Here is a 25,461-nt window from a genome sequence, read left to right as displayed (position 1 = left end):
CAATATGAAAACTCATTGTATTTCTTATTATGCAGATTTTATTTACTATTATGAGGAGTGGGCACAGTCTATTCTTTTTATATATTTTTAAAATTTTTATTGGTTATTTTATTTATTTACATTTCAAATGTTATCCCCCTTCCCTGTTTCCCCTCTGAAAACTCCCTGTTCCATCCTCTCCTCCCTGCTTCTATGAGGGTGCTCCCCCACCCATCCATCCCTGCCTTACTGCATTAGCATTTCCCTATGCTGGGGCATCAAGCCTTCACAGGAACAAGGGCCTCCACTTGCATTGATCCAGACTGAGGTACCTGTATAGGAAGGAATGGTGAAGCATATAAATAATATTAACAGGACAGTCAAATAGTTCAAGGAGGAAAGAGCTGCTGTACCCCACATCCCATATCCAGACCCAGGAGTCTCAAGTTCTGTATTGTATTCAAGCACCCATTCATTCAGTATGTTTCCTGATGGTTTATTGGAGAACTGAGAATATAATCACTGAGCTGACAGGCTCAACTTAAATGGACCCATGGTGCAGATGGGAACATGGATATATGCACATTGACAGAGTTCTGGAGTTGTTATAAGGAAATACCAAGGGCTGTTGTAATGGCTCAAATGGAAAATCCACTTGTCACCAAGACTAATCAATTTAATCAATTTAATCCCCAGGACCCACATGGGGAAACCAAGCTCTAGCTGGGACTTAGCTATGTCTCTGTACTATTTGTTTATAGTTTGCATTTCAATTGGTACTTGTCTTAGTTAGGGTTACTAATGCTGTGATAAAATGCCATGACCAAAAGTAACCTGGGGAGAAAAGGATTTATTTTATCTTATAATTTTATAACACAACAAATCACGGAGAGACGTCAGGACAGGAACCTGGAGACAAGAGCTGATGCAGCGTTTGAGGGTGGTGGGTGGTTACTGGCTTGTTCCTGATGGCTTGCTCAGCCTTACAGCACCCAGGACCTTCTAGGAATGACACTACCCACAGTAAACTGGGCCTTCCTACTTCACTCATCAATCAAGAAAATGCACTGTAGGTTTTCCTACAATTCAATCCTGTGGAAACCTCTTTTCAACTGAAGTTTCCTCTTCAGAATAACTCTAACATTTATCAAGTTGACATAATACTAGCCAAGGCTGTATATGTATACTTACTAGTATTGCTGTTTGGTACTTATTTTGAATGAAATTCTTGAAGACAAAGGAAAGCAGAAAGAGTGTTTGAAGGGAAAAAATGAAGGGCAGGGGAAAGATGTAATTATATTCTCAAAAAATAGAAGAATTGTTAGAAAATAGAAATAGAAAATTGTATTTCCATTGACCTTCATTTAATTGGCATAGCATATCTATCTATCTATCTATCTATCTATCTATCTATCTATCTATCTATCTATCTATCTATCTATCTATCTATATGTGTGTGTGTGCGTGTGCGCGCGCATCATACAGACATGTATACACAGTATAAAATATTGAGGGTGGAGCTGGAGACATGGTTTAGTGGTTCAGAGCACTTATTGCTCCTCCAGATAACTTGGGTTCAATTCCCAGCATCCACATGGTAGCTCAGTTATCTTAACTCAAGTTCTTTGGGATCTGACATCAGCTATACATATAGTGCACAGACACACATGCCCGAAAAACACCATGTACATAAAATAAATAAATAAAATTAGAAAAAGAAACAGTGGTAAGTCCCAAGGTAGATAGAAAATGTTCCCATGGCCATCACATTGGAAGGTAGTTATTTCTAGGAAAGACCAGAGTAACCTAAAATATAACTTGCAGTAAATAAGCATCAAAGTACTTAAAGCTTAACAGAGACAGTGAGAATTTGTTCACAGTAGAAATTTAGAGGCTTCCTCTCACCATGTCCTTTAGGATGCTTTGCCTAACTTAGTAACACTCTTACCCCTCCATTCCTGCAAAGACCTCTTTCTTCCTCCAGGGGGTAACATGGAGCTCACATATCCTCGGGAGTTGCCTTCAGTTCCCTCATAGATATTGCATCTCTTTGCTCCTCTTCATGGTAACGATGCATTCTCCGTCTTCCCCTGCATTCCCAACTTGTTAATCTATTGGCCTTCTCATGATCCTTCCTCCTGCTGAGCCAGTCTTCAGCCAAAAGCCATACTAGAGCCATCACGATTATGCATGCCAGGCCAATCCGAATGAGATTCTGGGCTGTGTGATCCCAGAAGGCAGAGTCTGGATTTAGAAGACAGGAGACTGCTGATAGAGGCTATACTTACCCCATCTTCCCCCTTCTTTTTCTTGTACCTTCCCCAGAGACGATGGTTTTAGACTTTCACTTACCCTTCTGCAATCCTGATTCTTTGGTTGAAAGGTCAAACTCCCAATAATCTGAGAATAAAGGATGAAAAGGGGATGAAGAGATAATGGTGTTCAATCTTTCCTTTGAAACCTTTCTTTTATATTTCATGCTATGCATTTCCAGGTTGGTCCCCACCCAGAATTCCAGGCTGTAGGGGCTTAATCTGACAATAGAGTAGACTAGTAAAGAGATGGATGAACTCAAGTATGAATTCATTCACAGTGCTAATTAATACAGGTGTTTGCATTGCCAGGCAGATCCTCTAAGGAAGCCTCATTTTCTTTATTTATTCAATAAAATTTCTTTCTCCTCACTGAAGACAAATTTGCACATTTTCTTCACTGTCTGACATGAGTTGTCCCCAATCCCACTATCACCTCTGTGATAGATAGTTTTAAATGAAAATTTGCCACAATATAGAATTTCCTGAAAAGAGAGGTCAAATGAGAAATTATTTAGATCAAGTTGGCCTATGAGTATGTCTGTGCAGGAGTGCATTGATAATTAATTGATGTGTGAAGACCCCAGTGTTTTGTGGATGTCACCATTTCCTAGGCAGGAGTGTATGAATGATACAGGTCATAACACCTGATTATAACTGAAACAGGTAGCATAAATGTATTTGATTTTCTCTGTGTTCGACTGTGGATATGGCTACCTGCTTGAACTGTTATCTTGATTTTCTCACCTAGAAGTAGAAGCTGAATAAGTCCTTTCCCCTTCAGAGTTGCTTTTAGCCAGGGTGTTTTATTAGAGCAACAGAAATTATCACTAGAAAAGAAGGTAACTTAAACAAAGGCCGAGAATAAGACTGTGGAATTCCCTGTCTTAAATGGGCTTTATGACATCCTTCCTCCTAAGGATCAGGGATTATTATTCAAGAAGGGCTGGAAAGTTTGTAAGAGCCAGAGGTGATGGATGACCACAAGAAACTAATGTCTTGAGACTACAACAGAGCAGTTGCACATATGAATTTTCAGCTGTTATGTTAGCATTCATAAGACCTGTGCAAGCTCAAGATAGACTCACTCCCAACATGGAGAGAGGACATAGGCTCAAAGTTCCAGCCCAGTATGATGAGGAGTCATTGGCATTGTTAGCTGCTGGGGGTTGCACCTTGGTTGGTTGGCCATGCTCTGGTGGAAGGCTACATACTCAAGAACTATGCAGAGCACAAATTGTATTTGATGAATTAAAAAAAAAAAGACATAAAAGTTGGGTAAAAAGGAGGTAAATTTATGAGTGGAATATGATTGGAACATTGTATACAATTCTCAAATAATTAATAAAAGTTTTAAAAACGAAATGAAACTAGCCCACACAAGTGTTTTCAACCTCATTGACCTCACTACTGTTCTATATCACCCAAATCATCTTCCTGCCTGAGGCTGTCTCCACATGGCCATGAATCTCTCTTTCTCTCTCTTTGTACCTCCATGTATTTTTTCCAGTTTCCTTTATCTTAGAGACTTCCCTCTGAAAAACCCTCCTTCATTTTGCTATCTTCCATCCCGATCAATTTAAGACATTTTCTTTTCTTGCATCACCACTTCCTCTGTGTGTGATAGAAAACACATTTATTGGTCCTGACTTGACTCTTGGTTTGTTTTTTTATTGCTGGGCTATAAGTTTCACAAAGGCTTGAGTGAGCTGAATGAGTGCAGTAGGTGCTATGCACTAAATGGATGTTCTGAGTAAATTATCACATTTTTAGTGTTATTAGGAAGCTTTGATCTTTTCTATGAGTGTGTGTGTGTGTGTGTGTGTGTGTGTGTGTGTGTGTGTGTGTGTGTACCACCTTTCTACCTTAGTTTGTGAGCTAGGATCCTTCAATAAACCTTGAAATTTAACTAGACTAGCTTAATGTTGGGCCTCAGGGATCCTATCTCTCTCTCCCCTAGCACCAGGATTACAGGAAGAAGGCACCAGCCTGAATTGTACATGGGCACTGTGGATTCAACTTAGGTCCTCAAGTTTGTGTGGAAAGCACTTTACCAATTCCACAGCGCCTTTCTGGTAAAATTAGAAGTGACTCACCAAGAGTTGAAATAGGGTCTGTGGGTGCAAGGCTGGTGTTTTCAACATCTCCTAGAAATGGAAAATACTTTTAAAAAGTGAGAATTTTAGCTCTCCGCTTCTATTCTCTATTCCTTCATCTTTCTCTGCCCCCCTTGTTTTCCAAGTGCCCAAGTGTTGGCTCTCTAACAAGCAGAGAAATTTTGCTATCTTTTTCATTACAATCAAGTTTATCCCTTAGGACTGGGATTAAGATACAGGAAAAAATGTCTTTACCTGTGATGAGTAGTGTCACAGGCTCACTGGGAAAAGACCATGCATAGTCGTTGTAAGAGCCAAAACATCTGTATGTCCCTCTGTGAGCTCTAGTCACAGGGCCCATGGGGAACTCTGCTTGGATGTTCCCATATTTATGCTGGATATGGTTGGATCCTCTCTCCTTGAGCAGAAAGAATTTGCTTGTTGCAGTCTTCAGATGGCAAGAGAAGGTAACATTCTCCCCCAAGGTTACCTCAGGCCCTGGGTGAACCCAGAGGGTGGGTGTGTCATACAGACCTGTGAGAAAAGTGGGAATGGTATATAGAAAACTTTTTCACACCATGACTTCTCCATCTCCTGTCTCTCTGTCCTTATGATCAGATATCACTCTTTGGAATCTGGGCTCCTTATGTTTTCTATATCTTTTCTTGTTTCAGATGGATCCATAATCTGTTGAGATTAAGACACATGGATCACAGTTTCTGCATCTCTACCCATGTCTCTGAGTTTGGTTTCTTGCACCAAAAACACTAGAATTACCTAGAACTTTCAGATCACGGCCTCTACCCAGAATCATAGCATTAGAATCCCAGGGATAGGATAGCCTTTTGCACTTTAAAATTTTTTTGTTTTAGAATTTTGTAAACAAATCTATATACCCCTCCTTGTTCTCTTTCAAATCTGCGGCCTCTTTTGTTCTACACACACACACACACACACACACACACACACACACCCACATGCTTAAATGTATGGTTGTATACACACATATCTATATCTATATCTATCTATATCTATATCTATATCTATATCTATATCTATATCCATATCCATAACCATATCCATATCCATATCCATATCTATATCTATATCTATACCTATATCTATCTATATCTATATCTATGAATATGCATATTCCTAAATACACAAGTACAACAACCTATTCAGACTGTTTACTGTTACTTGTTTGTATGTTTTCAGGGTTGACATTTAAGTCATTGGTGTGTTCTGGGTAAGATTTTCTCCTTTTCTCAGCATTCCTTACTTGCCTTTAGTTCTGTGTGTAGGGTTGAGGCCTTCTGGGCTTTCCCCTGTCCTAAAGAAATCATTTTCTCGGAAGCCTGTGGAGGTAACTCAGTTGGTAAAGACCTGAATTTGATCCTCAGGTATGGGTTTGATTGCCAATATCAACATAGAAACTGGGGCATGGTGGTGCATGGTACTGCTGGAGAAGGATAGGCATACTTTTTGGCCAGCTAACCTAGTATATGTACTTGGTGAGCCCAAGATACCAGTGAGAGACCCTCTCAAAAAATAAGGCAAGCAATTCCTGGAAAATAACATGCTCTTAGGCACACACACACACACACACACACACACACACACACACACACACACCACTCTACATGCATGAACACTTGGTTAGTTATTAAACATATGCAACTGCTACAAACCATTAGTATGCTTCACCTCCAGAAAATTTTCTTCTCAAAACCAGAAGCTTTTAGACCATTAAATAATTCCCTTTCTTCTTCCCATGGTCTGGTAACCACCCTTCTACATTTTATTTTTGTCTTTGTGAATTTGACTATTTCATGTAACTCAGTTAAGTGTAATCAGATAGTATTTGTTCTCTTGTGACTGGCTTGTCTTCATTAGCATAATGTCCTCAGGGTTCAGCCATGTCATAGGAAGATATAGGAAAATGCTAGCATTTTCTTTGCAAGGTAGAGTAATATTCCACTGTATAGATATAGCACATTTTGTTAATCCAGAGATACCAGTGTTATCAGTACCTTTTAGCTAATTATTTATTTATCTAGTTTCTCTATTTTTCCTTTGTGTATTTGTGTGTGGTATGTGTGGTGTATGGTCCTGTCTGTTTATATGCATGTGCCATAGGAAGACATTGGGTACCGTGGTCTATACCTCTTCATCTTATTCCTTTGAAATAGGGTCTGAAGGAACCAACAGCAAGGATGGTGTCTATCAAGCCTTAGCAATCTTATTTTGTTCCTTGTCCAGTTCTAGTGTTATAGGAACACCTGGCTTTTTATGTGAGTTCTGTGGATTCGAACTCAGGTTCTCATACTTGAACAGGCAAGGTCTGTTATTCATGAACCATCTAACCTTTTAGCTATTGCGACTAATATTCTCATGAACATGTATGCAAAATAGCTGTTTTCAAGCTTGGTTAAATTTGAGAACTGTGTGTGTGGCTACATTTTCTGACCAAACTCCGTCACAGATCAACCTCCTCCCACCCAGCTTTGATTCTCTTAGTCTTACCCTGCACATAGTGGCCTATTGCAGAATCATTTTTTCCTCAGAGATCTTGACCTAAGACACACTTGTTTCTAGGACAGATATCTTACCACAAATATTGTCCTTGTAGGAAGTAGCTATGATTGGACACATCCCCCGAGTTCCAGCCAAGATATGCAGTGTCAGAGTAGGGTTTAGATAGTTTTCAGTATTCATGTACACAGGCACTCCCTGTGATCATGCCAAGGTGATGTTACATGTAAAAATCAAGACACTTACCAGTTACCACCAGTTTCAGGGGGTTGCTTGACTCTGACCAGAGCTCTCCACTCTGATAGAAGCAGGTGTAGATCCCTGCAGTATGTGAGGTCATTTGTGAAATGAAGAACTTGACTTTATTCATCGATCTCGATGGCTTTGGTCTCTCCAAGGCAAAAAAGCTTCCTTCAAAGTACAGTTGATACTCAGAAGCACTCTGAGCCCCCTGACACCAGATGTTCACCGAGTTTCCTTTTGTGACCATGATACTAGGTTTGGCCCAGATGATGGGTTTTGGGAGAGTCTCTGAAAAGGGACCAGAAGTAGGCATCCCAGGTGAACCATTTACCTATCTATACCATTTTTTTCTCAGCCACCAGCTTAAGGCCACCCTAGCGAGGCAGAATGCCTGCCTCTGTCTCTGGAGGTTCTCAGATGGACCTCTAACACATACCCGTAAGAATGACCCTAAGACTCCGAGGGAAGGACTTACGTTTTTCAGTGTTGATCCTTTGGCTCAGACATAGACCTAGAAAACAGTGATAATGATATACAGTCTCTCCCCACACCTGCTCTCCATTCCTCTCCCCTTTAGCGAAGGACTCACCAAGGCAGAGCAGGGCAGTGAATGTTGGCAGCATACCAGTAGCCAGTCCGGTGCTGAACAGCATATGTGGACTGAAGCCTGTGGGTGAGGGAGATGAACAGGATGTGGTGGGTGAGGCCTAACGCTAATCAGCATGCGACTTTCACACATTTTTTTTTTTTAAAACAGAAAGATTCACAGCTCTCCCTTTACCATTGATCTTGGACTTTAGACAAAGGCTTGGTTCACATAACACATTTAACCACGTTTTGGACCTAAAAGGTTACTCTGACCATCAACTGCTCAGTCTGCAATCGGTTTCTGGGTTAACCTACAAATCCATTCAAAGGAAGGCATCGAGGATAACCAGAGCAAAACGTCTGAGTGTTTTCCAATACGGGGATTTTAATCTTTGCATTCCCATGTGCAACATACATGTGTTTGGATTTGATAATTAGTTTAACAGGAAAGCAACATTAATACAATATTAATAATTTTTCTATTTTGTCCCAGTAAAATGTTATTATTCTATTTTTATCTTCATGTGCATGTGTGGCATGCACTTGTATGTATATTTGCATATGTATATAGACACATCTATGTACATGTGTGCGTGTGGAGGCCTGAGGTTGATGTCTTGGATCATCCTTGGTTGCTTTTCCATCTTATTTACTGAGTCAGAGTCTCTCAATCAAACCCAGAGCTCAACAGTGTGATGAATCTCCCTAGCCAACTTGTTCTGTGGATTCCTTGTCTCTGCATTCCCAGGCTGGAATTACAAGTGGGCTTCTATGTCCATCTGACATTTTATGTGGGCTCTAGGGAGATAAACTCTTGTCTTTACACTAGCATAGCAAGCATTTTAATCACTGAACTATCTCCTCAACGCTTATTAGATGTATGTGTATTTGCAAACATGTCCACTTATTTTTTTTTGATAAAATGTACCTCAAGAGCCAGGAGCTTGCCAAGTATGAAAGGTTGGCTGACCTACGAGCCCTAGGTAACCACCTATCTCTCTCTTCCAGCACAATTATTATATAAGCATTTGCTACCACACTTGGCACTTATATTTAAAGATTCAATTTTTTAATTATGTGTGTTTCTGTGTGGGTATATACACATGAGTGCCCAAAGAGGCCAGAAGAGAGCATAGGATTCCCTAGGGCGGGAATTACAGGTGCTTGTGAACCTTCTGACATGGGTGCTTTTAACCACTGTGCCACCTTCCTAGCTTCTGCTAGGCTTTATTTTCTTTGAGGCTTTTGAGGACTGAACTGAGATTCTCCTACTTGTTAGGTAAGCGTTTTACTGACTTGTTGGTCAGGTTATTTGCTCCTTCCCTTCTCCTCTATTAATTTTGTGTTTTGCTGTTTTCCTGTGTTGGACAGCAGTTACTCCTTCCTGTCTTATCTTTTTCTCTCATGAAATTTATTATTTCTTGTATCCCTGCAACTGAGAGCATCTTTTTTTCCTTTCTGTGCATGGTATTAGTTTTGTCATCTTCTGGGAGGCTCGTGTGGTGGTCATGACAATCTTTAGTTTGTGCTTACATGGAAAAGTCCTTACTGTCTTGTCAGTTTCATGGCACAATTTTTTCTGTATAGAGTTAATAATAATAATATAGTTAATATAGTTGAGTTAATCAGTTTCAAGTCTTGAAGTACATCATTCCACATTTTTCTGCCTTTTAGAGTTCCTGAGAGACCTGACATTGTTCTGATATTCGTGGCTTTATAAGTGAGTTGGTGTCTGTCTCTTATAGTTTTTAATATTCTTTCTTTGTCTCATATTTTTGATATCTTGATTGTATCATGAGTTTTACTCTGATTATATATCTAGTTGGAGTTCAAGGTAACTTGTATTTGAATATTTATGTCTAGACTTGGGAAGCTTTCTGCTGTAATTTGACTTTATAGATTTTCTAGACCTTCATTTTTTTCAACATTTTTGTCATCTGGTGGATTTTCAGGTTTTTTTCTTTTAACCATTGTTCTAGTTTAATTTCTGTTGCTGTGATAAGTTACCCTGAGAAAAGTCACCTTGAGGAGAAATGGTTTATTTGGCTAACAGTTATGTGTTCGTGTCAAGGCAGGAATTCACACCCTATTTTTTTCAAACTCATGATTTATATTTTTGGTTGTGAGCTTAGCATTTAATGGCTGAGCCGTCTCTCTAGCCCTCAAGATTTCTTTTATGATATGAATCTCCAAAATAATTTCCTCACGATTTCCCTAAATTTTATTAGCATGTATTAATTGTGTAATTGAGGCTTTTGGTATGACGTTCCATACATGTGTGGAATACATACAGCTTTGTGGTCTTTCCACAAAAGAGCCATTACTTTTAATTACCCTTCCCATTTTGCCATTCCACATGTCTAATAATCCTCATCTTACTTTATCTCCCTCCAACTTCAGATTACACTTAGTATAGAATATATATGTTATTGGTGTTGGTGAGACTGCCATATTCTAACTTTTTTAAACAATCAATTATTGATTCAATAGTTTGAAATACATTAGTATTGTTATAAGATAGAACTCCAGCATCATTTAAAGTTGCAAGTGAAGATTTTGTGCCTGAAATGAAGTTGTCATTTAATACAGTTTCATATTCTAATATCATTGTGTCCTTCATTTATTCTCATGTTTATGAATTTAATTTACATTTAGACAATACCAATACCTTAAAGTCAAAGGGGGGGCACTTACAATTTTAGCCAGTCCACCAGTCACTTATAATTAGTAGAGACACTTTAAAAACTTCCAAATTCCAGTGTAGATGGAAGAGAGGAGTCACAACATTGCATCCCTAGCCAAGGAACTCTTTTGGCAATTGATGGCTGCTAGGAGAGGGAGTCAGATGTTTTTCCCTGAGGATGCAGCCATTAAGAGGTTGCCCATGTTCCACTAGATGCCCCTACAGCATGCACATACTGGCAGCACTAACTACGTTCAGCAAATTTTAAAATAGAATATGCAAAGGTTGGGTGGGCATAGTGGGGATATGGATAGGAAAGGAATTGAAGGGGAGGAGATGGGAGTGGATTTCTTCAAAATACGTTCACACATAAAAATTTCAAACAGTAAAAATAAAAATATAAAGAAGAAATACAAAGAATAAAGAAAACATGAGGATTAAAAGGGAGGTTCTGGCCTGATGTTGGAAGCCTGTTATCCTAGCTACCCAACAAACTGAGGCTTGAAGATTGTGGTGATGTATAAAAGAAGAAAGACTCTTGGTTTGATTGCCCAAGTATGGGCCTGGTTTACTCTAGAGGTAGTAGAGTTTAATAATAATGGTCTAATATAAGAAGCAATAGTGAATATAAATACACACACACACACACACACACACACACACACACACACACTCACTTTTGCATCAGGGCACTAATGTGTCAGAAAGGTGAAATAGGAAATATGGTATAACTGAGACGGTGCATTCAGCTGAGCTTGGAAGAGTTGCTTACATTGGACGTTCAAAGTATAGTATGTTTGATTGTAAGGTTATTCCACATGTCAACTAATTCTGAACAGGCTGAGTATATAGTATGTCAGAAGAATTAGTACATAGCTATAAAGATCTTAAATCACATTATTAAATTGACTACAAGTTGAATGAAAGTTTGATTTGCAAAGGCAAACTTTAAACATCATTTCTTAGAAAAACCATTTGCACAGAGGATCAGAAGTTCGAGGTGAGACTGTGCCACAAAGTAAGTTCAAGGCCAGCTGGGAAAATGCTATGAAAACTTGTCTTAAAATAAAAAGAGGGCTAGGGATGTAACTCATTTGTAGATAACTCATTTAGCATACATGAGACCTTTTGTTCAACCCACACTACTGCAAAAAGGAGAAAAATCAAAATGGTATAAAAAGATGGAAAATTATGATCATTTTTCTTCATTTGCTTTCTACAGTTGTAATAAAATGCCACGACCAAAGCGACTTGTAGAGGAAAAGATTTATTTGGTTTACAGGTTACATCCCATCATCAGGGGAAGCCAGGGTAGAAAGTGAAAGCATACGCATGCAGGCAGGAACTGAAGGCAGAGTCCATGAAAGAATGCTGCTTACTGGCTCGCTCTTCATGGCTTGCTCAGTTTGCTTTTCCTAAAACCCAGAAACACCTGCCCAGGGAGAGACCCCCCACAGTGAGCTGGCCTCCCTGCTCCCACAGCAACCGTTAATCAAGAAAATACCCCACAGGCTTGCTTGAAGGGCAATCTGACTGAAGTATTTTTTCAATTAAAGTACCCTCTCCCCAGATGCTCCTAGTTTGTTTCAAGTTGACAAAAAAACTATCCAAGGGAAGAATGAAATTGTGTAATTATAGTATAAGCTCACGAATAAAAGAAAAATGTATTAAAAAGCCAAACTTGTGTGCTAACTAATAGAGAAGATATAGCACCAGATCAATCCATGACCATACCATCTGATGTCTCTGTGTATTGGTTAATTTTTTGTCACCTGACAGAAAGAAAGACAAGACTGACTCTGGCTCATCTTTTCAGAGGGAGTATTCTCTCATGGCAGGAAGGAATATCATAGAAGGAGTTCCATGGGAGTGTATGGTGGTAGACATCTAGATGGGAACCTGAGGTGACTATAACCTTCAAAGAGTAGCCTCCAGTGACCTATATATATCACACCTTGAAGGTTCTATACATCTCCCCAAACAGCATCCTCTGCTGGGGAGTAAGTATTCAAACACATGAGCCTGTGCTGGACACTTTTCGCTCAAACCTTATAGCCTTCAGATAGATCCAAGCTTTTAATGGCTTTTCCTGTTTGCAAGAACCTGTGGTTCCCAGTATTTATCTACAGTCACTAGGTCTGACACCCCGTTTGCTCCATCTCTTCGCAGCCCATTCCTGACAGCATTCCTTGTGTGAGATCCTGCGGCTGTACCAATCTTCAGATACTATCACCAAGAGGATCACAAGGACCAGCTCAGCCATACCTATCCGGATTGAATTCTCCATCATGTAATCATGCTTCTCGGAGTCTGGAGATGTAACTGAAAGAAAAAGGTGATTGTTGGTCATGATCCATTCTAGCCTAATTTTATGTCTTTGAATAAGGGGCTCATTCCTATATTGATGTGCCAAAGTGTGGTCCTTTTTAATAAACTCCTATATTCACAGACCTCACACTTTTAGGTTGTATGGGACAGAGGGAGGTCACAGGTGAGAAATTGTGGTTCCTGGGAATGAAGGTGATTATGGGGAGGTTGTTCTTTGTCTTTCTCATCTCACTGGGTGGTTTCATTAACCCTGTGTCTGGAGTGGTAAATTTTTTCCTTCATACTTTCCTCACCCTACATGAGAATTTATTAATTGTTGCCTGGGAGATATGTATATGACAAGATTTCAGATAAAAAAATTACCTTCACTTAAAAATTATTCTTATTATGATGGGGATAGAGCCCATTGCTTTATGCACGCTAGGTAGGCATTCTGTTACTCAATTTCAGCCCAATTTATCATCCCCATTTTTTAAAAATATTTTTATTAGATATATTTCTTTACTTACATTTCAAACGTTATTCTCCTTCCCAGTTTCCTGTCCATAAGCCCCCATTCCCTCCCCTCCTCTTCCCCCATGCAGGTATTCCATCTATACATCTCCCTTATTGCCCCCCCATATTCCCCTGCACTGGGGGTCCAACCTTGGCAGGACCAAGGACTTCCCCTTCCACTGGTGCCCCAACAAGGCTATTCTCTGCTACATATGCAGTTGGAGCCCTGGGTCAGTCCATGTATATTCTTTTGGTAGCTCATCTCCATTTTTTTAAAGATTTATTCATTTATTATATATAAGTACACTGTAGCTGTCTTCAGATACACCAGAAGAGGGCATCGGATCTCTTTACAGATGGTTGTGAGCCACCATGTGGTTGCTGGGAATTGAACTCAGGACCTCTGGAAGAATAGTCGGGTGCTCTTAACCACTGAGCCATCTCTCCAGCCCTCCCCCTCTTTTTTTAAGGGAGAACTCTTTTTAAATTTTTTTTAACATTTATTTATTTATTATGTATACATCATACAGCTTTCTGCCTGCATGTATGCAACTACAGGCCAGAAGAGGGCACCAGACCTGATTATAGGTGGTTGTGAGCCACCATGTGGTTGCTGGCATTTTTTTTTTAATTTATAAAATTTTTCTTTTTAAAAATTTATTAATCATTTTATTTGTTTACATTTTAAATGTCTTTCCCTTCCTGGTCTCCCCTCCATGAACCTCCCACCCCATTCCCCTCTCCTTTGTCTTTAACAAGGTACTCTACCTGCCCACTCCTGCCTTACTCTTCTAGCATCCCCCAATCCCTGTTCTCTGGGGCATCAAATCTCCATAGGACCAGACAATGATGCCCAGTAAGTTACTCATTTTTATTTCTTCATGTTAGATGCTCTTTATTTTACCAACCTATGTTTTTAAAGGGTATAATATAATAATATGCTTACAATAGTCAGAAAATTTAAACATTTAATAGCTTCCTCTTTTTAAAAGAGGGTTTTCCTAGCATGCACATGTGAGTGATATTCTATCTTATGAAAAAGACTTAGTTCTATTTCTTAGTTATATGAAATGTGATTTTTTTCTTTTATCATTATCATGAACAAGCATTTTAAAATCTAGTTTGGTTGAATTTATTAGTTCAGAGAAAGCAAGTCATATATCTTGTTTTAAAAACTATTTTCTGTGTCAAGGTCAAGATGATTTTTTTTCCTGTGGTCTTTCACTAGGTATATTTTGCAGTTAGTTCTCTAAGTCATCAGGGATTGGTTCTTATATTTAATTGTACTTCGATTCTTTTGTATGAAAATTGAGTTTTGTCTATTCTGCTAATTGAAAAGACCTGTCTAGCTCTACAACATTGTTATCCACAGCTATCACAATGCATAAGCTCATAGCATGACTAGAGTGATAGCGCTCTTTTCAAAAGATAGATATAAGAGGCTGAATGTGGTCAGCCCACTCAGTTACCAGCAATTGTTTTTTTCTCAGAAGTCTAACCTTTTCTCCTTCCTTTAAGTACGGTGTTATATGTAAAGAACATAATAAATGAGTTTCATGATTCAGTCTTTATATTTTTTTCCTGGCCAATCACTCTCAGCAAATTCTGAAACTGAGTTTAAGGATTGCTAGTTACTAAGATTTCAAAATTCCAATGATACGCTACAGTAGACTGTGTTCTATTTCAACATGGATCCCTGATAATCTATTTTGAATTTGGGACTTTTAGTTTGATACACACACATACACACACAGACACACAGACACAGACACACAGAGAGGTTTAGTGTGGAGTAAGTGAGATGCCTCTTTCTATTCATGTTACTCAGGGGAGTGAGTTTCTACTGCCATACTCATTTATCTCAGGACACCTATTTATACCCTCACTTAGAGATAGCCTTGGTAAAGAACAAAGAGCTGGGCCATGCTGTATCTACCTGAGACAATGAGCTCCAAGGCATCACTGGGGGCTGACCACACATAGGGGCTGTTGTTGTGCCAGCCGTAGCATCTGTATTTTTCCAATGAAGTCAGCGTTCACAGGACCCAGGTGGAAGTTGCCTTGAGACTCCTTATGTTGGTGCAATGGCAAGGAAGCTCCTCCCTCTTTGGCCAGTGAAAATCTGTTGAACAGGTTGTGGGCTGAACTACACTTGAAGGAAATGTTCTCTCCTGGTAACAACACAAGGCTTTGATCTGTGGAGAGGACAGGTTTGTCATACATGCCTGGAAGAGTAGATAAGGAGGTGTTAGCAAAATTTTGTTATTTAAAACAAAGATTTTCAGGGACTGGAGCAATGGGTCAACAGGTAAAAGTACTGACTGAATTCCCAGAGTCACAGTTGTTTGTAACCCCAGTTCTGGATGATTGGGATTGCAGACTGGTACAACCATTCTGGAAATCAATCTGGAGGTTCCTCAGAAAATTGGACATTGAATTACCTGAGGATCCAGCTATACCTCTCTTGGGCATATACCCAAAAGATGCCCCAACATATAACAAAGACACGTGCTCCACTATGTTCATAGCAGCCTTATTTATAATAGCCAGAAGCTGGAAAGAACCCAGATGCCCTTCAACAGAGGAATGGATACAGAAAATGTGGTACATCTACACAATGGAATATTACTCAGCTATCAAAAACAATGACTTTATGAAATTCATAGGCAAATGGATGGAACTGGAAAATATCATCCTGAGTGAGATAACCCAATCACAGAAAAACACACATGGTATGCACTCATTGAGAAGTGGCTATTTGCCCAAATGCTTGAATTACCCTAGATGCACAGAACACATGAAACTCAAGAAGGATGACCAAAATGTGAATGCTTCACTCTTTCTTTAAAAGGGGAACAAGAATACCCTTGGGAGGGAATAGGGAGGCAAAGTTTAGAACAGAGGCAGAAGAAACACCCATTCAGAGCCTGCCCCACATGTGGCCCATACATATAAAGCCACCAAACTAGATAAGATGGATGAAGCAAATAAGTGTAGGCCAACAGGAACCGGATGTACATCTCTCCTGAGAGACACAGCCAGAATACAGCAAATACATAGGCGAATGCCAGCAGCAAACCACTGAACTGAGAACAGGACCCCTGTTGAAGGAATCAGAGAAAGGGGTGAAAGAGGTTGAAGGGGCTTGAGACCCCATATGTAGAACAATGCCAAGCAACCAGAGCTTCCAGGGACTAAGCCACTACCCAAAGACTATACATGGACTGACCCTGGGCTCCAACCTCATAGGTAGCAATGAATAGCCTAGTAAGAGCACCAGTGGAAGGGAAGCCTTTGGTCCTGCCAAGACTAGACCCCAGTGAACGTGATTGTTGCGGGGAGGGTGGTAATGGGGGGAGGATGGGGAGGGGAACACCCATATAGAAGGGGAGGTGAGGGTCTAGTGGGATGTTGGCCTGGATACCGGGAAAGGGAATAACAATCGAAATATAAATAATAAATACCCAATTAATTAAGATGGAAAAGAAATCAATTGATGGTGTTGGAGAGATGGCTCAGTAGTTAAGAACACTGCTCCTGACACACTCAAACTAATAGAAGAAAAAACTAGGGAAGCATCTGGAACACATGGGCACTGGAAAAATTTCCTGAACAAAACACCAATGGCTTATGCTCTAAGATCAAGAATCATACAAATGGGATCTCATAAAACTACAAAGCTTCTGTAAGGCAAAGGACACTGTGGTTAGGACAAAACGGCAACCAACAGATTGGGAAAAGATCTTTACCAATCCTACAACAGATAGAGGCCTTATATCCAAAATATACAAAGAACTCCAAAAGTTAGACCGCAGGGAGACAAATAACCCTATTAAAAAATGGGGTTCAGAGCTAAACAAAGAATTCACAGCTGAGGAATGCCGAATGGCTGAGAAACACCTAAAGAAATGTTCAACATCTTTAGTCATAAGGGAAATGCAAATCAAAACAACCCTGAGATTTCACCTCACAGCAGTGAGAATGGCTAAGATCAAAAACTCAGGTGACAGCAAATGCTGGCGAGGATGCGGAGAAAGAGGAACACTCCTCCATTGTTGGTGGGGTTGCAGACTGGTACAACCATTCTGGAAATCAGTCTGGAGGTTCCTCAGAAAATTGGACATTGAACTGCCTGAGGATCCAGCTATACCTCTCTTGGGCATACATCCAAAAGATGCCCCAACATATAAAAAAGACACGTGCTCCACTATGTTCATCGCAGCCTTATTTATAATAGCCAGAAGCTGGAAAGAACCCAGATGCCCTTCAACAGAGGAATGGATACAGAAAATGTGGTACATCTACACAATGGAATATTACTCAGCTATCAAAAACAACGACTTTATGAAATTCGTAGGCAAATGGTTGGAACTGGAAAATATCATCCTGAGTGAGCTAACCCAATCACAGAAAGACATACATGGTATGCACTCACTGATAAGTGGCTATTAGCCCAAATGCCTGAATTACCCTAGATGCCTAGAACAAATGAAACTCAAGACGGATGATCAAAATGTGAATGCTTCACTCCTTCTTTAAAAGGGGAACAAGAATACCCTTTGGCAGGGAAGAGAGAGGCAAAGATTAAAACAGAGACTGAAGGAACACCCATTCAGAGCCTGCCCCACATGTGGCCCATACATATACAGCCACCCAATTAGACAAGATGGATGAAGCAAAGAAGTGTAGGCAGAAAGGAGCCGGATGTAGATCTCTCCTGAGAGACACAGCCAGAATACAGCAAATACAGAGGCGAATGCCAGCAGCAAACCACTGAACTGAGAACGGGACCCCCGTTGAAGGAATCAGAGAAAGAACTGGAAGAGCTTGAAGGGGCTCGAGACCCCATATGTACAACAATGCCAAGCAACCAGAGCTTCCAGGGACTAAGCCACTACCTAAAGACTATACATGGACTGACCCTGGACTCTGACCTCATAGGTAGCAATGAATATCCTAGTAAGAGCACCAGTGGAAGGGGAAGCCCTGGGTCCTGCTAAGACTGAACCCCCAGTGAACTAGACTGTCAGGGGGAGGGCGGCAATGGGGGGAGGGTGGGGAGGGAACACCCATAAGGAAGGGGGAGGAAGGGGATGTTTGCCCGGAAACCGGGAAAGGGAATAACACTCGAAATGTAATAAGTCAAGTTAATAAAAAAAAAAAAAAAGAAATATTCAAGTTAATAATAAAAAAAAGAAATAGGAAAATTTATTAAAAGCCTTAAATTATATGAGGAAAACATATAAATGTAGAAAAAACATAAAAGGCAGTTTGTAATATATGTTTATGCAAAATTGTATCCAAATATGTGAGATTATAAACTATTAAAAACTACTTGGTACAAAAGGCATCAGCAAAATGAATACTTTTGCTTTTTAAACTTGCTTAAGGAATGGAAAAACAATTTACAACTTGGAAGAATTATTTGCTAAGCACACCTGAGAATGCACTTATAAGAATAGAGAAGGACCTCATAGAGTATTGCCAAGGCAGCTAATGTACATGCAGAAAGATTTGAAGTTTCTTTACAATATGAAAGCGAATTGGAGAAGAAAAGATGCTTGGTGTCCCTAGTTAGCAAGCAGTTTCAAATTAAATCTAAAATGAGCTATAATAGTCCAGTTAGAATGGCTGAAGTTCAAGAGATAATTGACATATGATATTGTTGATAGCATGGATTAGAAATCCCACATATTATTGGTGGGGGAGAAAAATGTCAGGACCACTTTGGAAAATTACATGTCAGATGCTAGAAACTTAAACTGACATATAATATGTAACTTAGTCATCCTACTCCAGGGTATCTGACTACCAAAAATTAAAGATTGAGTTCAGGCAGTGATTAAATATAAATACTCATAAATTAGTCAAACTTGAAGATGAAATTGAAATGTTCATCTGTTGGAGGTTATAACATACAGAGTTTAAATATATCAATACCACGAATACATAAAATGTTAGATACCAATTTTCCTCTTGATTGAATTACCCATAAACTGTTGAGCAGAACTGGTAAAAATCACTATAAACACATTTCAAATTTAAAAAAAAAAAAAAAGAACACTGCTCCTATAGGGGTGCCGAGTTCAATTCTCAGAACCTACATGGTGGCTCACAACTATCTTTAACTGTAGTCTAATGGGATTTTATGCCCTCTTCTAGTATACAGACATGCATTCATAGAAACACTGTCATACATACATATTTTTTAAACAGAAAATTCAGTCGAATAAATCAACTAAAAGATTTCCTCTAAAAAAAGATGTCATCTTTTTCCTGTTTAATTTTTTTTTTTGCAGCAGGTAGGTGTTATGTTTTGTGAACAAAATCTCAGCACTTGAGAGGAGAATTTGAAAGTCATGAGTTAAGGTTAGCATGGGATACATAGTGAGACTCAGACTCACATCTAGAAAAGCCTGTGTGCTGCAGTGCAATGCACAGCAGGGTTGGTTCCAACCACAAAGACAAAATTATGTCATTGGTAGGAAAGTGAATGTGACTGAGGATTTTTATATTAAGTTAATTAAGTCAGACTCACAAAAAGTATTATGTTTTCTCCTTTGTGGACCCTAAGCTTTTACATAGATACATAAATTAATGTATGACTACGTGACATGAAAGTAGAAGCAATACTAAACACAAACAAAAAAACCCCAAAAAGAACAAAAGCAAATTTATTATTTGTGATGCAGATTGGATCCAGGGTCTTATGTACAATACACAAACACTGTACAACTTTTTATACACTGATTTTAAAAAAAATTATTTAGGTTTTGAGATGGGGTCTTGAAACGTAACTCAGGTTAGCTTTGAACTCATGAACCTTCTGTCTCAGCTTCTTGAGTGGTGAGATTACTGATGTATACCGACATACTAAGCTTCTCCTTTCCTCTTCTCCTCTCTACTTCCCTCCGCTCCCATTCTATCCCCTCTTCTTCCTTTGTTCTACCCCTCCTTTCCTTCCTTTGCACACCACTTTGGTGATGCCAAGAATCCTGAAGGTGCTGTTTGACAAAGTTACAGTGTTTGGGCAATCTGGACTGATCATTCACTGCCCTTGCTGGATACTTGCTGCACACCTTTTGCTATACGTATGCTTCTTGCTATTAAAGGTCTCTCCCCAAAAGCTTGAGCTGGGATAACAAAAAACTAGTGTAAATAAGAATGAAATTAATGAAAGTTCCCTGGAAAAAAAATAGTTATGCAGAAAATTGAGTCTTTGTTAAGAACTTACTACTTAAATAAACATTTATGTCTTAGAGAGTATTGTTAGTAAGCGTGAGACAGAGGATTTGAGAAGAATTATTAAAGAAAAAATCTTAAGGAAATACTGGAAGCTGACAAACTGTAATTTTATGCCCAACTTTAGAAATAAGGAACTTGTATGAATAGGAAGAGATCTTGATCATACAGTAAATGACAGGCCGTGGTACCTTCCTTAAGGCAAAAGTCAGCAGTTTTGGGAATTCTGATGTTCTTCTGTTCTTTACAGAATTGTAATAAATATAGGGATTGTACTAAAACAAGGGTTCATGACAGACACAGAGGAAGGCATCCTGGCTCAGTGAACTGCCTGTCTTTCTGAATAGACTTGTCAGTCCAGAACTTTACTGTTAGACTCCCTTTGCTTAATCAAGGGGTTGCACAATATTTTAAGAATCAATCAATCAACAAACAAACAAACAAACAAGAACTGTAGTCCTATGCCAAATATAAAAGAAATATAGAGGAAGAAAAGGAAGAAGTAAATAGGGGGTCAGAGATTGAACTTTTGTAGAAGGCCAAGTTAGATGTAACAGGTAATAGGAAACAAGTTTTGATCTATTAATCTTATGCCAAACTGAGACAGAATGAAATCTAATGAAGTCATCCTGTCTAGCACTTCTGTAACTGCAGGGCTTTACAACACCAGTCTTAAGGAGGAAGACATTGAGTTTAAAGAAAATTGTTTTTATCATAATGTTACTTTTTAGTTCTTATAAAATTGCTGTTTACTCATTTTGTTCCTCTTTAAATATTCTTATGTAATCAAGGAAGACTTTAGAAGAAAATGTGTTTTGAAAAGCTGTGTAATAAATGCATAAAATGTCTGAGGAAATGATTTTATGTATAAATAAAGCTTGAAAGAGACAAAAGTTGTCAGAATAGAAAAAGCCATACCAAGATGTGCTTCCCCTCTGTCTGGTCTCTCATGAAGTGAATGATGCCTCATGTATGATCCTTTTTTCCCTTCACTGCTGTTGCATGCACCCTTTTCCTGACCCTGCCCTCAGCTGAGGCTGGCCCCTGGCACACCTCTTTCAGCAGGCTTTTATGTAGCCTGGGCTAACTTCAAACTCATTATATAGCCACAGATGGCCTAGAATTTCTGTTCCTCCTGCTTCTGCCTCTGGGATTATTACTGTGCATGATCACATCTGTCTTATTTTTAAACTAAATGGTGTTGTGTATTTATCATGCATACTGTAATGCTTGATACATATATATATATATACATATATATATATATGTTATATATATTGTATAATGGCCAGTTAGGGTGAATTAGCTTATGTTTCACACATGCTTTTTTTGGTGGTAAGAACAACAACATGAATTGCTTCTGGTCTTTTTGTAGTGACCCATGACTCAGAGTAGTCATAAGAAAAGTATCAGACAACTACTAAAAATAGTAAGTCCCAGAAAATACTTACCTCTACTCTTTGAAACTGCTAAGAATATAAAAGACATTAGAAACTGTGATATCCGAGAGAGGACTAAATGCAATGTAAGATCTTTGAAGGGGTCCAGGATTAGATAAAGGTCATTTAGATAGCAACTAAGGAAATTTAAATATACTGTGCAATCAGCTATGAAGGGTGTATTGATATTTATTCATTCATTCTTGGTGAGAAACTTTTTTTTTTACTGATGATGGATGTTAGCAGTAGAGAGTCTGTACCCTGGAGAGATGGAAATGACTTTCAACCTCTTCTCAGTTTTTTATGAACCTAAAGTTATCCTAAAATTATGGGAGGTGAGGAGGATCTGGGATGAATGGGGTGGGAGGGGGAGTATGATAAAATTATATTATATGAAATGTAAATAAATGAAATTTAAATAAAGATTAAAATATAAATGCTGGGGAGCCAGCCTCGTCATGGGTCTTCTTTCTTGTTGGTTCTTCTTGAGGCAGCAGAGGAGGAAGAGCATCGCTGGAGGGTAAGACTTTGTCTTACAAGATACAGAGGTAAGACTTTGTCTTACGAGATATTTAGGGTTGCTGTAAAATAATAAGCGCACTTATCTAAGTCTAAGTTACTATGCTACTGTAGCTGATTTACTTATCTATGTCTAAGCTACTATGTTATGCTACTGTAGCCTACCTGCCTTCTGTGTTCCTCTGAGGCCAGAAACTGCAATCTCTGGCACTTAGCACCTTATTCTTAAACAGCAGGAGATAAAGTAAAGGTTTAATTACTAGAGCCAGTTCCCTTTATGCCTCTTGCTTGTCAGGCTAGGGGGAAGTTTGGAGCAATAAACTTCTATTGAATCAAGAGAAGTGAATAGGGCTTGCAGAAGGAAAAACTTTTTTTTGTTTCCTTTATTAAAGTTCTTCAAGTTTCCTTTTTAAAAAAGCTAACAAAAACAAACAATTATACATGGGGGGAAATATATAAATAAACCTGTAAGTAATAAAAGTCCTAACTTACACCAACAGTCTCACCCTTGCCACCAATGCCACATCTCAGAGCCCTCTGCCTCAGGGAGGCAGCACTAGTCTATAAACTTCCTTCTCTCTTCCAACTCCCTCCAATGGAGGTCTTGACAGTGACTCGCTCTGTAGAAGCAGGAGGTAGGGAGAGTGCCATGAACACTAAAGACACGTCTTTATCATACCTCAACAAAACTTTGTGGGCTATAGTTTTGGACTGTGAGACCATGACTTCCCAATATGAATGAAGCCTAAATTCTGAACCACTCCCAAATGTGCTACAAAATACAGAACAGAGAAAATAGCTGAGCCAGAGTTGATACAAAAGATGAAATGAAACCTGAAGAGGGCTTCTTTCAGAAAACCTGGAAAGTAAAGCAGTGTTATGAGCTTCTCTGAGCTGAGCATTACTCACAGAATCCAGAGAACCCAATCACCGCTTGCTTTAGAACTTACATGTTCATTTGGGTGTGGTGGTGCACACGCGCACACCTTTGATTCTAGTGCTTGGGAGGCAGAGGCAGGAGGATCTCTGAGTCTGAGGCCAGCTTGGTCTACACTGTGAGTTCTAGGAAAGCCAAAGCTATGTAGACAAACCCTGTTTCAAAGGAGGGCAAAAACTAGATAACAATAACAACAACAACAACAACAACAAAAAAACAAAAAACAAACAAACAAACAAACAAACAAAAAAACAGCTGGGAGCTGTGGTGAGATGGCTGCTCTTTCAGAGGACCTGGCTTCAGTTTTCAGCATCTACAAGGTAGCTCACAATTGCTTGTTCCAGGAGATTCAATACCTCTTCTGGCTTCTCTTGGTACCATACATACATATAGGCAAAATATCATATACATAAAAAAATAACATAAAAACTTAAACCACATGCTTGGGGAGATGGAGAAATGGCTTAAGAGCACTGACTGCTTTTCCAGAGGACCCAGGTTTGATTCCCAGCACTCACATAGTGGCTCAGAGCCTCCTGTGGCTTCAGACTCAGGGGATCTGACATCCTCTTACGGCTTCTGCAGGTACAGCACACATGTGGTATACAGACATACATGCAGCAAAACATTCATGCACATAAAAAAATAAACATCAAAATAAAATACACGTTTGTTTCACTTTAAGAAAGCCGAATATCCCAGCATATCATAAATTGGGAGTGACTAACTGTACTCCATAAAGTGCCTGACCACAGGTCTGCGTTGAGCACCAAAGAGCTCTTGTGATTATAATATGTAATGTGACACAGAATAACCAACATTTCGCGAGTCCTTTATAAAGGTGGCTAATGGGAATGCTCCACAAGAACAGATGAAAGGACTAGTACTCAAGGAGCTGTGCTCGCACTGCCTTTAGTCTCTAAACTTAGAACTCAAGGTCCTCTCACTATTGCACTCCTCCCTCCTCCACTTGGCAAGCATGGGCTCTTCCTGCTTCTCCAGTGATGCTGAACTAATGAGGTTTTTGAATTTAGTTTCTTGTGCTGTATGTCAGGAACTTCGGCAAAGTCCGGGAACAGCATGAGTCTGTTTGCTGCTGCCAAGCCCTGGGAGTCAGCTCTGGGCTGCTTTCCCACAGTGCAGAGGCTTAGGTCACCTCACATGCTTGCTACTGCAACCTGCTCTCAACACTCGTGCATGGCCATGTAGCACTGGGGGTTGAGACAGGCTTCTTCAACATGCTATAAAAGTCCAGCACAACAAGTGGGGCCTGGTGGTCCTGAGACTCGTACATTCACCCCTGGAACAAGAGTGAGCAAGACAATGTAGGTTCAACTGTGTGCTATTACTGGCCCTGTTTGTCAGCCCCTGCACGTCCCACTAGAAATGCTCTCACCACTTGTCTGGCATGGGAGCCAGGTTCCTTGTGATTAATATTTGCTCAGCTTTAGAAATGTGACAGAAGTTGCCAGTCTTAGACTCTTAGCCCCTACAGGTTAGCTGACAAACTGAACCAAAATCTGACAGACAGAAGCTTCTGCTCTACTTCCTGGACAAACTAGTTTCTTTTCATGTATATAAGCACACGGTAGGTGTCTTCAGACGCACCAGAAGAGGGCATCAGATCTCTCATTACAGATGGTTGTGAGCCTCCATGGGGTTGCTGGGATTTGAACTCAGGACCTCTGGAAGAGCAGTTAGTGCTCTTAACCACTGAGCCATCTCTACAGCCCACTAGTTTCTTTTCAAACTGACCAACCAACAGATAAAGACAATTTTTGATCCGTTGTCTAAAGACTGAAAATGAGCTATGAAGCTGGTGTCATCCCCATGATCAGGAATAAGACCATCAATGCAAATTACAGCTCTTAAGCTAACAAACGCTTACTATGCTGAGGGAGCAAACCACCTACAGTACCTAGAGTGAACTTCATGAGAGCTTGTTTGGGATCCAGGATATAGTGAGATTCTTCTTTCACATCGACAATTGTGGCAAACTCCTTCATGGGAGCAGAGCTTGGGGCCACCCAGTCTCTCTGCATATAACCAAAATAAATTGGAATCC

General features: G+C 39.6%; 1 protein-coding gene across 2 annotated transcripts; it reads right to left on the bottom strand.

Annotated features, from left to right (window-relative positions):
* Window positions 1-1,950: 1,950 nt before the first annotated feature.
* On the bottom strand, window positions 1,951-7,788 carry LOC116892649 (natural cytotoxicity triggering receptor 1). Of its 2 annotated transcripts, XM_032894469.1 has the most exons (7): window positions 7,755-7,788; window positions 7,641-7,676; window positions 7,169-7,453; window positions 4,643-4,921; window positions 4,388-4,438; window positions 2,332-2,379; window positions 1,951-2,223 (listed from the first exon to the last, which is right to left on the bottom strand). In XM_032894469.1, the coding sequence occupies exons 1-7, from the start codon at window positions 7,786-7,788 to the stop codon at window positions 1,979-1,981; spliced, it is 978 nt and encodes a 325-aa protein (XP_032750360.1). In that variant the 3' UTR covers window positions 1,951-1,978. The 2 variants fall into 2 exon arrangements, with proteins under 2 accessions (XP_032750360.1, XP_032750361.1); XM_032894470.1 differs by lacking the exon at window positions 7,641-7,676.
* Window positions 7,789-25,461: the final 17,673 nt, after the last annotated feature.

Source organism: Rattus rattus, chromosome 2, assembly GCF_011064425.1.
Source record: "Rattus rattus isolate New Zealand chromosome 2, Rrattus_CSIRO_v1, whole genome shotgun sequence".
In the NCBI taxonomy this organism is placed as follows: Eukaryota; Metazoa; Chordata; class Mammalia; order Rodentia; family Muridae; genus Rattus; species Rattus rattus.
This window is presented reverse-complemented; position numbering and strand designations above follow the sequence as displayed.